Consider the following 13,962-nt stretch of genomic DNA (forward strand, 5'->3'; position numbering starts at 1 on the left):
CAGAGGATGTTAAACAGAAGAGGACAGAATAGAGGACCTCCTCAAAAAGAAAAAATTGACAAGAGTCAAATAACTTGTTATGGATGCAACAAGATGGGACACTATAAAACTGAGTGTCCTCTCAACAAAAGGAACTCTAGAAAATTCCCATACAAAAACAAATCCATGATGATCACTTGGGATGATAGTGATGAGTCATCCTCGGAGCAAGAAAAGGAAGAAGAGGCCAACCTATGTCTCATGACAAAATCAGAAAATGACAAGGTAAGTATTTCTGATCTATGTCCAAATTGTGAAAAATTAGAAGTTGAATTTGATAGCCTTTTAAATGACTCATACACTTTATCTCAAAAATGCATGTTTCAAAAAACCCAACTTGTTGAGATAAAGAAACAAAATGAAGAGCTACAGAAAAAGAATGATGAATATGTTAAAATCATTCAAGAGTTGCAGCAATCTCACTTTCAAAATTCTGAGAAACAAAAAATTCTTGAATCGCATCCTCCTGACGAGGATACAGAAAAGGAAATTTTGTAAACTGAGGTTATGGAACTAAAAAATGATATTTCCAACTTTGTCAAATCTACAGAAACATTTCAAAAGATAATGGGGTCCCAATCTGGAATATTTGACAAGGCTGGAATTGGTTTTAAAAGCTCTCAAAAACAAAAATTATATGAAAACTTTTTCTTGCCTAAAAAACGAGAGGATAGGCCTAAATGCACCTTTTGCAAAAAACTTGGGCATACTTCCAAAATCTGTCATGCTAAGAAGAAAGCTAACAATGAAAAGGCAGCATGCTCATTCTGTGGTAAACATGGGCACCATGATTCTATTTGCCATCATAAAAGGAATATCCTCAAAAGAGGAAAAACTAACCAACAAGGACCCAAAGCTATATGGGTACCTAAGTCTCTTTTAAACTCTAAAACAGGTTCATCCTCTAATCAACAAAAGAAAGCCTTGGTACTTGGACAGTGGTTGCTCAAGGCATATGACGGGAGATAAGCACTGCTTCATGTCTTTGGAGATAAAGGATGGAGGATCAGTCACATTTGGTAATAATGATAAAGCTCAAATAAAAGGAACAGGTATTATTGGTAAGAATAATTCTGCAAAAATTGAAAATGTTCAATATGTGGATGGCTTGAAACATAACTTGCTAAGTATTAGTCAATTGTGCGATAGTGGTTTTGAAGTTATTTTTAAGCCAACTCTATGTGAGGTTAAACACTCATCCTCGGGTAGAGTTTTCTTTTCCGGTTTTAGAAAAAAGAATTTATATGAACTTTATCTTGATGATTTACCTACTGAATCTTGTTTTGTTTCCATTGAAAAAGATAAATGGATTTGGCACAAACGAGCCGGTCACACAAGCTTAAACACTATTTCTAAATTAGCAAATTTAGAATTAGTAAAAGGTCTTCCAAAAATTAATTTTGAAAAAGACAAAGTTTGTGAAGCTTGTGTGAAAGGAAAACAAGTTAAAAGTAGTTTTCACTCTAAAAACTTTGTTTCAACAAATCATCCTCTTGAACTCATTCACATTGATCTTTTTGGTCCTATCAAAACTCCAAGTCTTAGTGGAAAAAGATATGGCTCTGTAATTGTTGATGATTTTCCTCGTTTTACTTGGGATCTATTTTTAAAACACAAAGATGAAGCCTTTGAGGCATTCCACCATTTTTGCAAAAAGATTCAAAATGAAAAAGGTTCAAAAATTGTCTCGGTGAGAAGTGACCATGGAGGTGAATTTGAAAATGAATCTTTTAAAAATCTTTGTGAAGAAAATGGTATTTCTCACAACTTTTTCTTGTCCAGAACTCCCCAACAAAATGGGGTTGTTGAAAGGAAAAATAGAACTTTACAAGAAATGGCTAGAACTATTTTAAATGAAGCCAATATTGAAAAATATTTTTGGGCTGAAGCCATTAACACTGCTTGTTATATTTCAAACCGTACATCCATTAGAAAAATTTTAAACAAAACTCCATATGAATTATGGAAAAGGAGAAAATCAAATATTTCCTATTTTCACATATTTGGGTGTTATTGCTACATTCTAAATAATAAAGAAAATTTGGGAAAGTTTGATCCAAAATCTGATAAAGGAATTTTTCTAGGATACTCCACAACGTCAAAAGGTTATAGAATATATAATCTTAGGACTCAAACTGTGGAGGAATCCATGCATGTTATTTTTGATGAGTTTGATGACTTGTGTTTAGAGAAAAAGGATAAAGATGAAGAAGATGAAAATTCATCCTCACAAGTCCCCGGTCCTCACGCAGAGGATGAGTCTGATCCAACCTCTCAACAACTTCCAAGAGGATGGAAAACAGTCACGCATCATCCTCTAGATCTAGTCATTGGGAATACTGAAGATGGTGTGAGAACCAGAAACTCTCTAAGGGAAAATACTTCCAACATGGCCATGATATCACAAGTTGAACCCAAGACAATTGATCAAGCTATTGGTGACAAATCATGGGTTGAAGCTATGATGGAAGAACTCTCACAATTTGAAAGAAACAAGGTATGGAATCTTGTACCCCATCCTCTGGACAAATCGGTGATTGGAACTAAATGGATATTTAGAAACAAACTAAATGAGGATGGAGAAGTCATTAGAAATAAAGCAAGACTAGTGGCACAAGGGTACAACCAACAAGAAGGAATAGATTATGATGAAACGTTTGCACCCGTAGCAAGACTTGAAGCAATAAGAATCCTCTTAGCTTATGCTACTCATAAAGGTATAAAACTATTCCAAATGGATGTGAAAAGTGCCTTTTTGAATGGGTTCTTAAATGAAGAAGTGTATGTTCATCAACCTCCTGGGTTTGAGGATGAAAAACGACCAAACCATGTGTTCAAACTCTCTAAAGCTCTTTACGGTTTAAAGCAAGCTCCTAGAGCTTGGTATGAGAGGTTAAGTTCTTTTCTAAAAGAAAATGGATTCATTAGAGGACAGATTGATACTACTCTTTTCAAGAAAACACTTGAAAAAGATTTATTGATTGTTCAAATATATGTCGATGACATTATATTTGGATCCACAAATGAAAAAATGTGTGAAGAATTCTCAAATCTCATGCAAAGCGAGTTTGAGATGAGTATGATGGGGGAATTAAAATTCTTCCTTGGTTTACAAATCAAACAACGAGAGGATGGTATTTTTATCTCACAAGAAAAATACACCAAGGTATTTGTGCAAGATTCCAATCCTCTCCTAAAGAATCTCATCTCACAACTGTAAAAAGGATTTTTAGATACCTTGTTGGCACTATAAATCTGGGAATTTGGTACAAGAAATGTTCCAATCTTGATGTAAGACCCATAATTTTAAAGTACACTTTATGTATTTTTATGTATTTTGGATTTTGGGCTCGGAGGCTTTTTAGACAAAGTTAATAAATAATTTGGAGTTTATATGATCAAAAAGATATTTTGACGCTGTTTAGAATTATTCGTCGATAAATAAATTAAATTAAGTGCGGTGAATCCTTTACGGAGAATTTAACGCGTTACGGGTGAAATGATAATTTAACAAATATCTAGATGTTTTGAGATATTTGTTAAGTTATATTTATTATATATATATATGTGTGTTTGTTTGGAGGGAAACAGAAAGGAAAACTAGAAGGAAGGAAAAGGAAAAGAAAAGAATATAAAAAGGAAAGAAGGAAAAGGAAGAAAGGAAAAACAAAGGAAATAAAAAGAAAGGAAGGAAAAGTTGAAATTTTCCATCTTCTTCCTCTGATCAACCGTGACCCCCCTTTTCCCTTCTCCTCCATTTTTCGTCTTCTTTGCTTTCTTTCTTCAAGACTAGTAACCCAAGGTTGGGTGAGTGTTAGAACAAGGATTTCTCGACTCCACTCTTCCTCTTTGTTTCGAAAACAAAGAAAAACAGTATTTGAGATCCAAACACAAACTCCTCCGTTTCTTCTAGATCTAAGCTTCGTTCCGCGAAGAGTTAGAAGGGAAAGTTGCTCTCTACCACACTACGGTGCTAGGGGACCAACTTCGAGGCGACATTGCGAGCGAAGATTTTTACCGGTTTTACTCACGGTACCGGAAACCCACGTTAAAGCTAACGTTAAGGTAAGGGCTCCTTCCAAACTTCTAGTTTGCATTAGGGACTTTGTTAGGGTTAAATGTATTGATTTGGGATAAACTGAATCTAAGGCGTTTTGGGTAAAACCTTAGAGTTAGGTTTTGGTTATATTGATGAATGTTTTGTGGAAAATGAATTTAAACTCTTTTATGTATGAGTTTGAGTGAATGTAATCTGATGTATTTGAGTGTTGTTATGTTGTTTTGTTCGTCGTATCTGACGTGTCTGGAGTGATACTGATGAAATTTGATTTGTATGGTTGGATTTCGTGGATAAATGAATGGATGTGCTTTGGTGTTTATGTGTGGATTGTATTTGATAATATGTTGAGTTTGTTTTCTGTGGAAATTGAAAACCATTAGAGTTAAACGAGTATTAAAAATGGGGAATCTTTTAATACCTCGGTTTACTTAATGTGCGTTTGAGGAAAATGTTTAAGTTAACTGGGCGTTAAGAATGGGGAATCTCTTAATGTCTCGGTTACTTAATATTTGTTTTTGAAAATCGTTTAAGTTAACTGGGCGTTAAGAATAGGGAATCTCTTAATGTCTCGGTTACTTAATATTTGTTTTTGAAAATCGTTTAAGTTAACTGGGCATTAAGAATGGGGAATCTCTTAATATATCTGTTTGCTTAACGTTTTGTTTTGAAAATCATTAAGATAAATCAGTATTAAGAATGGGGAATCTCTTAATGACTTATTTATTTAATGTTGTTTTGAAAATCGATTAAGTAAACTGGGCGTTAAGAATGGGGAATCTCTTAATGTCTCGGTTACTTAACATTTTGTTTTGAAAACCGTTTAAGTTAACTGGACGTTAAGGAGGGGGAATCTCTTAATGTCTCGGTTACTTAACATTTTGTTTTGAAAACCGTTTAAGTTAACTGGACGTTAAGGAGGGGGAATCTCTTAATGTCTCGGTTACTTAACATTTTGTTTTGAAAACCGTTTAAGTTAACTGGACGTTAAGGAGGGGGAATCTCTTAATGTCTCGGTTACTTAACATTTTGTTTTGAAAACCGTTTAAGTTAACTGGACGTTAAGGAGGGGGAATCTCTTAATGTCTCGGTTACTTAACATTTTGTTTTGAAAACCGTTTAAGTTAACTGGACGTTAAGGAGGGGGAATCTCTTAATGTCTCGGTTACTTAATATTTTGTTTTAAAGAAAAATCGTTTAAGTTAACTGGGCGTTAAGAATGGGGAATCTCTTAATGTCTCGGTTACTTAACATTTTGTTTTGAAAACCGTTTAAGTTAACTGGACGTTAAGGAGGGGGAACCTCTTAATGCCTCGGTTACTTAATATTTTGTTTTAAAGAAAAATCGTTTAAGTTAACTGGGCGTTAAGAATGGGGAATCTCTTAATGTCTCGGTTACTTATTATTTTGTTTGGAAAATTGTTTAAGTTAACTGGGCGTTAAGAATGGGGAATCTATCAGTTTTCAAAAATCCTTTAAGAAATCGGTTGCCCAATCGATTGGGCCTTAAGTCAGGGACTCAGCCATATTCGACCAAATCGATTTGGAAATCGATTGGCTTAAAACCTGGGGGCTCAATACTCACTCAATCGATTTCCCAATCGATTGATTTCAGCCCAGGATTCTGTTTTCATTAAAATCCTTCACCCCATTCGATTTCCCAATCGATTGGCTCAGTGAAAATCCTCAGTTTGAGTTAGATGTTTGATTACTCATTAACTTATCCATGTCTTGATTTGTTATGTTTTAATTAGGGGATTGAGAACTTCATTTTGCTTTCATTTTAATTGGAAAAGTATTGTATGAACTTTTCGCATATTGAAAATCCTGTTAAGGTGCATGCTTAGTTGAAAAGTTATTTTTAGCATTTAAAAACTTAAATGTTATGTGTTAACTGTTATTTTCGGTTGGTGACCCTTTACAATTATTGTGGAAATCTGGGCTTTGCCCTCAGATGAGAGTCAGGACGATCCTACCGATTCGTACCCTACGGACGGGAATGGAGATGGGAACGCTTGACTGCAGTTACGTTAGGAGGATCTCACGGGGCGCGTGGAGATCACTCAGGGTGTATAGTTTTTGGTAGGATGATCAGATTAGGTTGATGTATAGGGACTAGGCGTCTTTCTTTTTGGGTTGGAGTATTTTTAATTTGGAAAACTGTACTGATACAAATATTGTCAGTTTGGCACCTTATTCGAATGGGTTCCAGGTACCATTTGTTGTTGTGTAAATGTTTTGGATTTATAATTGGAGAAACTTTTCCGCTGCTTGTAAATTATAATGACTCAATTATTTATTCAAAGGCATTTCTTTATTTATTTCTCTGCCTTAGTTTAATTCCTTTTGAAAAAAAAATATACCCTCGCTTTGAAAAACGGGGTGTTACACTTGACCTCATAGCTTATTGTGATGCCGACTACGCGGGAGACAAAGTTGAAAGAAAAAGCACAAGTGGTGCTTGCCAATTTCTTGGTAAATCCCTAATAAGTTGGTCATGCAAAAACAAAGTACCATTGCTTTTTCAACTACTGAAGCAGAGTATGTATCAGCCGCCCAATGTTGCTCACAACTACTCTCGATAAAAAATCAGCTTGAGGATTACTCGCTAAGGTACACAAAAATTCTCATCCTCTATGATAATACAAGTGCAATAAATCTTTCTAAAAATCCCATTCAACATTCTAGATCTAAGCACATTGAAATTAAACATCATTTTATAAGAGATCATGTGCAAAAAGGGGATTTAGAACTGATTTTTATTGACACTGAAAATCAATTAGCAGATATTTTTACCAAACCTCTCCAAGAGGATAGGTTCAAAAAGATCTTGGATGAACTTTCAATTCTTAATTTGTCTAAAATTAATTGATTTATCTTGGTCATATCCCTATATTATATTATTATAATTTTTATTATATAATTATAGTTTTTATTATATTATTATAATTTGTAAATATCTATTGTTCTTTTAAATAAGTATTTACATTTTTAGTTAGGCATGTGAGGATAGGAAAACCACCAGAGGACGGAATGTCCTGTTTAGTGAAACGTCCCCTGACTTGACAGCCTAGAGAAAAGTGGCACGCCTTCTCTCTCATTGGGCAGCACGCGTGGCGCATGCATCCGTGTTTCACGCCATGCATTGAATGCATTTACGGCCGCATGACTCAGCCATCCAATCTGTCGTCTCACTAGCTTCATAGGCAAACGGTGCATTAAATTTTTCTGTCTCCTAACGTCTCTTCACACGTTTCCTCACACGTTCTCCCCGTTCATCTCCCATCCTCATCTATATGATTCCCATCCTCTACCACTCTCTCTCATAAACCATCTGCTCAGAAAAATCTTCTTCACCCAGCAGTTACTTCCCACACCACTTCCTATCAATGGCTCGAATCAAAATGACTGCTAAACGAAAAACCAACCATCGTGAACCAGAAGAAAATCCAGAGGTTTATTCAAGCACTGATTCAGAATATCATGATGAAACACATTCTGAAGGAACCTGTTTGAACACCATCCCTTCTTCTCAACCCTCCAAAAGTTCCTCTTCTCCCTCTTTCACTAAAAAGACTGCCAAAAACTCATCCTCATCAACTCCAATCAGGCGTTCCTCCAGAATCATATCTGGAGTCGTTTCATCAAATAAGGCGATCCCTCAAGACAATATTGTTCATATCATCCACTCTGATGATTCAGATACATCTCTCTCTGCAGAACCTCCACAACAGCCTACTCCTAAGAAATCCATATCCAAAGCCTCAACTCCCAAAAAGGTTAAACCTTTTTCTCCAAAACCCCATCCTCATCGCTCAAAATTTCTGATATTACCTCATTGTTTGATTCGGCTGATATAGAAAATAATTATGTTTTGAAGTGGCAAAATAAATCCGTTGTAAATGGTAAAATCATTGATCTTACTGACATCAAACAAGGTGGATTTAATGTGGAAGAAATGGTTGAACAACTGGGATGGACTTCATTCTTCAAAATCGATGAGCCTCAATATCCTCGCCTAGTACAGGGATTCTATGTTGCTGCAAATGGCTCAAAGTACTCCACTAGTTTTAGTATGGTATTGAAAGGAGTTCATATGGAAATAAATCCCACCATACTGTGCCAAATTCTCGACATATGTGATGAAGGAGCCGACCACTTATCGGAAAGGTGGCTTTCTCGAGCTTTAATCACCAGGACCTTTGTTCTTGAAGAATTACTCATCAAACCACCAAAACCATTAGTGGCCTCAAATCTCCGTCCAATATGTCGTATACTCCACAACATATGTGTTCATTCCATTGCACCCCGAGCTGGCAGCTTTGAGAAAGTTACAGACCTTGATATCATGATCATCCATCATTTAATGACTGCCTCCCCTCTTCACTTAGGTAATGTGATTTTTTGGTTTATGTTGAATGTTGTTTTGATGGGAAGATCTGCTCCCTATGGAATACTACTCACTAAGGTTTTCAAATTCTTTAAAATCCCACTCGAAGATGAACCTTCCATAAAATTCAATAACACATTCTCACTCAAGAATATTAAACAAATGAAGTTTGAGCATGAAAACCTCACTGCCTCCAAGAAAAGGAAAGTACGAGAGTCCTCTACTCCCTCTCAGAATTCTGAACAAGACACCATTCAACCACCACCTAAGGAAACACCATCACCACTCATTCAAGAACCTACCTCTCCACTGCGTCACTCTCCTGATATTACTTCAAACTCACTTGTCCAACCATCTCCTCCTCATGAAGCCGATCCATTCCCTAAGGATACCTTTCCACCAACTCCTCTTCAAAATATGGAAGAAGGCGATGAGTTATATTTTGATCTTAACCGGTCATATCCTCCCTCTCCTATGGATATGCCTATGGCCTTTTCTCCTTCAGTACCAATGGAAGAGGATGTTCTCCCACAACCAGATCTTTACTGCCACAACTCATAACCAGTCAAAGGACAAGGCAGGGAGCTCTCAGAATAAGAGTTCCAGTGTAAATGATCAGCCTAAAGGCTCGGTTCCTAGCACTAGGATTGGGGAAAGCAAGAATACAAAGCAGATGAAACTTCTAAAGTTAATTAGGAAAGACCAGAAGAAAATCCTTCAACGCTTCACTCACTTTCAGAACTCTTTGGTTCAATTTGGTCTTATCCTTGAATGAGTTACCAAACACTTGGTCCCTACTATTGCTCCTGGAGATCATCCTCCTGAGCTACCAGCACAACCAACCTCTGATGTTCCATCTCCTTCATCCTCATCAGATGAACCATCCTCATCAGACTAATTTAATTGATGTTTCTTTTTGATGCTGCCAAATTCAGGGGGAGAATGATTATGGTTTTATGATTATGTTTTTTTTTGTTCAGTGATTATGTTTTTTGATTATCCATTTGCTTTGGGTTCATGCTGTTAAAACTGTTTAATTACTGTGTTGTTAAGTTGAATTGTTATGTTGCTTATGAACCCATGTTTATGCTTTGTTGAACAAATCTTTAAATTATTATCTAATTATCATGATGTCATATGTATGGTTAAAATCATGTTATTTCAACACTTTGGCATACATTTAGGGGGAGTAATGATTTTTAGTTTTAAAAATTATTACACATATAATTGAGGGGGAGCATAAACATTTTATCTTTGTCTTATTTAAAATCATAATCTAAAGAATTTTGTCATCATCAAAAAGGGGGAGATTGTTGAGACAAAATCTCTCAAATGATTTCAATGATAACAAATAAGATATTATGATTATGGTTAATGACTAACATGTGCTCTTGAGTGTATTCATATAAGATAATAGGTTATTAATCATTAAGGCAAAAAGAAGAAAAATATGATTCTGGCCTGAGGATGAAAAACCACGTGAGGATGGCATATGATCAAGAACACCACGCTAGGATGGGCTGTAAAGTGGAAAAATCTCCAGATCTGCCCAAGTTGTGACCTCACCAGTACACATGCTTTTATTCATTAAAGAAATATATAACTAAGTCAAAGTAAAAGTATTTGAAATAAAGAAGTTAGAAGGCCAAAAGGAAAAAGACAAGAATAGCTAGATCTAAATCTAGTATGCAGAGGATGGTAGAATAGGCAGAGGATAGGCCAACAATATTGAAAGCAACTTTTCAAGCATGTGCAAAGGCTAAAATCGGACTATTAAATGTGTTTGCATGAATATATACATGAAGAAGTCAAGTTGAAGAAAGGCAACTTGAAACAAGCCAAAAATGGAAGATCACATGTGAAGGCTAATTTAAAGGCTAAGCTTTCTCTCTCTTGTCAACATCACCTCAAAAGGTGAAACCAACCTAGACCTTAAAGTCTTCGAAAAATGCAGCTCACATGGTCAAATAACAGTTGTGCATTGTTGATAAAAGAGAATTGACAATGACTTGTCAAGATCAAGTTACAAGAAAAGTGAGGATGGCTGTAATGGCACTTCCGTAAATATGATGAAAGACTTGGAATGTTTGAAATAAGCTCCAACGGTCATCAAGGGCTTGGATCTCTATAAAATGCAAACAAGCTCTCCATTGGAAGACACACAACACACTTGCATAAAAAGATCAAGCATCTTAAAGCTATCAAGAGCAAAACACCCTCACTTCTTACTTTCTTTGATCCTACACTATATATTTGTATATCCTTTGAGAAAGTATTAAGTATCAATCACTTTCATACTACTTTGTAATTTTCTAGCGAGTGAAGCTTGGAAATATTTGAAAATTGATTGTAAGCTTGGTGAAGCTTGAGAATACACAGTTTGTAATCATCCTCGGGTTGAGGATCGATCTGTTTGAAATTTAGTGAAATCTCACAAGGGTGTGAGGACTGGACGTAGCCATCTTTGGGTGAACCAGTATAAAATTATGTGTGTGTCCCTCATATTCTACTCCTACTCTTTTTCTCAACTTAGATCTAACGATTTGAAAAATCCCATCCTCGAGCTAGCCATCCTCAGCGAGAGGATAGTTTTTTTAAAAAACACTTAGAATTTATTTTTAACAGCAAAATCCCTATTCAACCCCCCTTCTAGTGATATTTAGCTACATCATCATAAACTAGAAATTATGCTATTATTATATAATAAATTATTTTATAAATATAATAATTTAATTACATACACAACTCTTTCAATTTTCAATCTTCTCTTTTATTTTACTTATAATAATTATACATAACTCAAAAGAATTGAATCAAGGAAAATATAATTGAAATTTAACACAAGTTGTTAACTAAGCTGTATTCAAATACATAGTACGAAGTAAACAAAATGTCATAACATAATATATAAAGTTTAGCACTTTAAAGTACAAGTATAGCAAAATAGCAAAATATAGTTTCTTGAAGTTTTGACGCTTCAATTAGTACAAGCCTAACAAAAAACATCATCCAAAATCATCCATAAATTGATCATCCAACGCATTCAAATTAATCATCCAACTCATTCAAGTGCATCTTCTTCAGATTCATTATCTATATCGTACATTTCAAATTCATCATCTTGAAATTTATCACCTACATCGTCATCTTGAAATAATTCATTATCATTTTCACCGTCTGCATTTCTAAGAACTTGAGTTACTGCTTCTAATGTCACTCCACTATTTTGTGTTTTAAGCCTTGCTTCACGTTTTCTTGTATGAAATCTGAATCCATTGATAACATAACCAGAATACCTTCTAGCAACATTATTTGGCCCCCTAGACAACGCCTTCAACCAATCAGATACTTCTTCATCCATAACACGTGTTTCAAACCATTGAATAAAATCTTCTCTTTGATTATTAGCTTTACTCGACTTTCTTCTTTTTCGATGATTATGAACATTAACATCATGCTCTCTACAAAATAAATAACTAATTTTTCAATGCAAAAGGAAAAAACTAATTTTAAGAATGAAATATTGTAGCAAGTAAAAGATTGTACCTAATGTATTCTTGCACTTCATCACAATTGAATAATATGTAACCATGAGCTTGGTTTTGGGACTTATGATCAAGAGAAATTAGTTTCTGCCCCCCAATTGGATGGCCTATGCTTGGAATGCCATCGTTATTTCGTGTCGTTCTATTCATCCTTGTATCTACACCACTAGACAAATATCTTGAACAAAATGTTAGTGATTCTTTAACCAAATATGCTTCAGCGATAGAACCCTCTGGACGACTCCTATTACGAACAAAAGTTTTTAAATCACCCAAATATCTTTCCATATAATACATCCATCGAAATTGAACCGGTCCACCCAATCTAACTTCATTTGCAAGGTGAATTGGTAAGTGGACCATTATGTCAAAGAAACTTGGAGGGAAGATACGTTCCAATTGACAAAGTGTTTCAGCAATCTCTACTTCCAAGTGATCCAAAGTTTTCACCTCTATAACCTTTTGGCATAAACACCGAAAAAAGGAACAAAGTCGAATCAAAGGGATGGTAACTTGATTAGGGGTAATTCCTCTTATTGCTACTTGCAACAAGTAATGTAGTATAATATGAGCATCATGACTCTTGTACCCATGAATTTTTCCCTCATCAACTTGAACACAACGAGAAATATTAGAAGCAAGGCCATCAGGAAGTTTTACTGCCTTAAAAACACCACAAAAAATAGATTTCTCATGCTTTGTTAAGGAGAAACATGCTTTAGGGATTTGAGTTTTCTTACCATCATTTGTTGCCTTCAAATGTAGTTTTTTTCTAATCCCCATATCTTGTAGGTCCAAACGAGCATTTGCATGATCCTTTTTCTTCCCTTCAATCTCCAAGAGAGTCCCGATTATATTATCACAAATGTTCTTCTCAATGTGCATTACATCTAAATTATGGCGTAGAGAATTATCCTTCCAATATGGTAATTGCCAAAAGATGGATTTTTTCTTCCATGGACCAAACCTTTTTTTCATTTCTTTCTTCTCGTCCAATACATCAGGAATGTCTTGTAAGTCTTTTAAAATTCTTGCCGTATCTAACAAGGAGGGTGGAGACCTATATTCTGGTTTTCCATCAAAAGATATTGCATTTGATCTCCAAACATGATTTGAATCCAAAAAGACTCGATGACCCATATAACACATCTTTCGACTATGTTTTAAGTAAGTTGAAGAAGTCTCATGATTACAAGTTGGGCAAGCAAACTTCCCTTTAGTGCTCCAACCAGATAACATAGCATATGCAGGGAAGTCGTTAACCGTCCACAAAAGAGCTGCACGCATCTGAAATGATTGATTTCTTGAAATGTCATATGTTTCTACACCAACATCCCATAATATTTTTAGCTCCTCAATAAGTGGCTGCATATACACATCAATTGCATTTCCGGGTGATCGTGGTCCAGGAATAAGTAGCGACATCAGACAATTTTCTGGCTTCAAGCATAAACTTGGTGGATAATTATATATAGTTAATACGACAGGCCATGTGCTATGTGAAAGACTCATAGTCCTGAACGGATTAAACCCATCACTCGCCAACCCAAGCCTAATGTTATGAGTTTCAAGAGCAAAGTCTTGATGTTTTGTATCAAATTCTTTCCATGCTTGGCCATCGGCTGGATGCCTTAACCTACCCTTGAACGCTCTTCAGCATGCCACCTCAACGTGCCAGTTGTCTTTGAACACATAAAGAGTCTTTTCAATATTGGAATCAAAGGAAAATGTCTTAGAACTTTAGCGGGAACCTTGTGAGCTTTTTTAGATTCTTCAAGATCCTTATCAACTTCAGGATACTCAATCCACCTTGAGGCTCCACAATGATGACACGAGTCATCTTTCTTGTGCTCTTTCCAAAACAACATGCAATTGTTGGGACATGCATCAATCTTTTTATAGTCTAACCCCAAATCTTTTATCATAGATTT

At 35.5% G+C, this 13,962-nt stretch overlaps 1 protein-coding gene across 1 annotated transcript; it reads right to left on the reverse strand.

Annotated features, from left to right (window-relative positions):
• Positions 1–11,547: 11,547 nt before the first annotated feature.
• Positions 11,548–13,543, reverse strand: LOC101507465 (uncharacterized). The gene is made up of 2 exons (XM_004511084.1): positions 12,033–13,543; positions 11,548–11,947 (listed from the first exon to the last, which is right to left on the reverse strand). The coding sequence occupies exons 1-2, from the start codon at positions 13,541–13,543 to the stop codon at positions 11,548–11,550; spliced, it is 1,911 nt and encodes a 636-aa protein (XP_004511141.1).
• Between the last annotated feature and the right edge of the window lie 419 nt (positions 13,544–13,962).

Source organism: Cicer arietinum, chromosome 7 (genome assembly GCF_000331145.2).
Source record: "Cicer arietinum cultivar CDC Frontier isolate Library 1 chromosome 7, Cicar.CDCFrontier_v2.0, whole genome shotgun sequence".
Lineage (NCBI taxonomy): Eukaryota > Viridiplantae > Streptophyta > Magnoliopsida > Fabales > Fabaceae > Cicer > Cicer arietinum.

What these genes read in the sequence shown, in the direction of transcription:
- LOC101507465 (XM_004511084.1), bottom strand. Translation starts at nt 13,543, where the DNA reads ATGAGTCTTTCACATAGCACATGGCCTGTCGTATTAACTATATATAAT. An exon ending in GAAGTGCAAGAATACATTAG is followed by an intron (nt 11,948 to 12,032) that starts GTACAATCTTTT and finishes TTTATTTTGTAG; the next exon opens with AGAGCATGATGTTAATGTTC.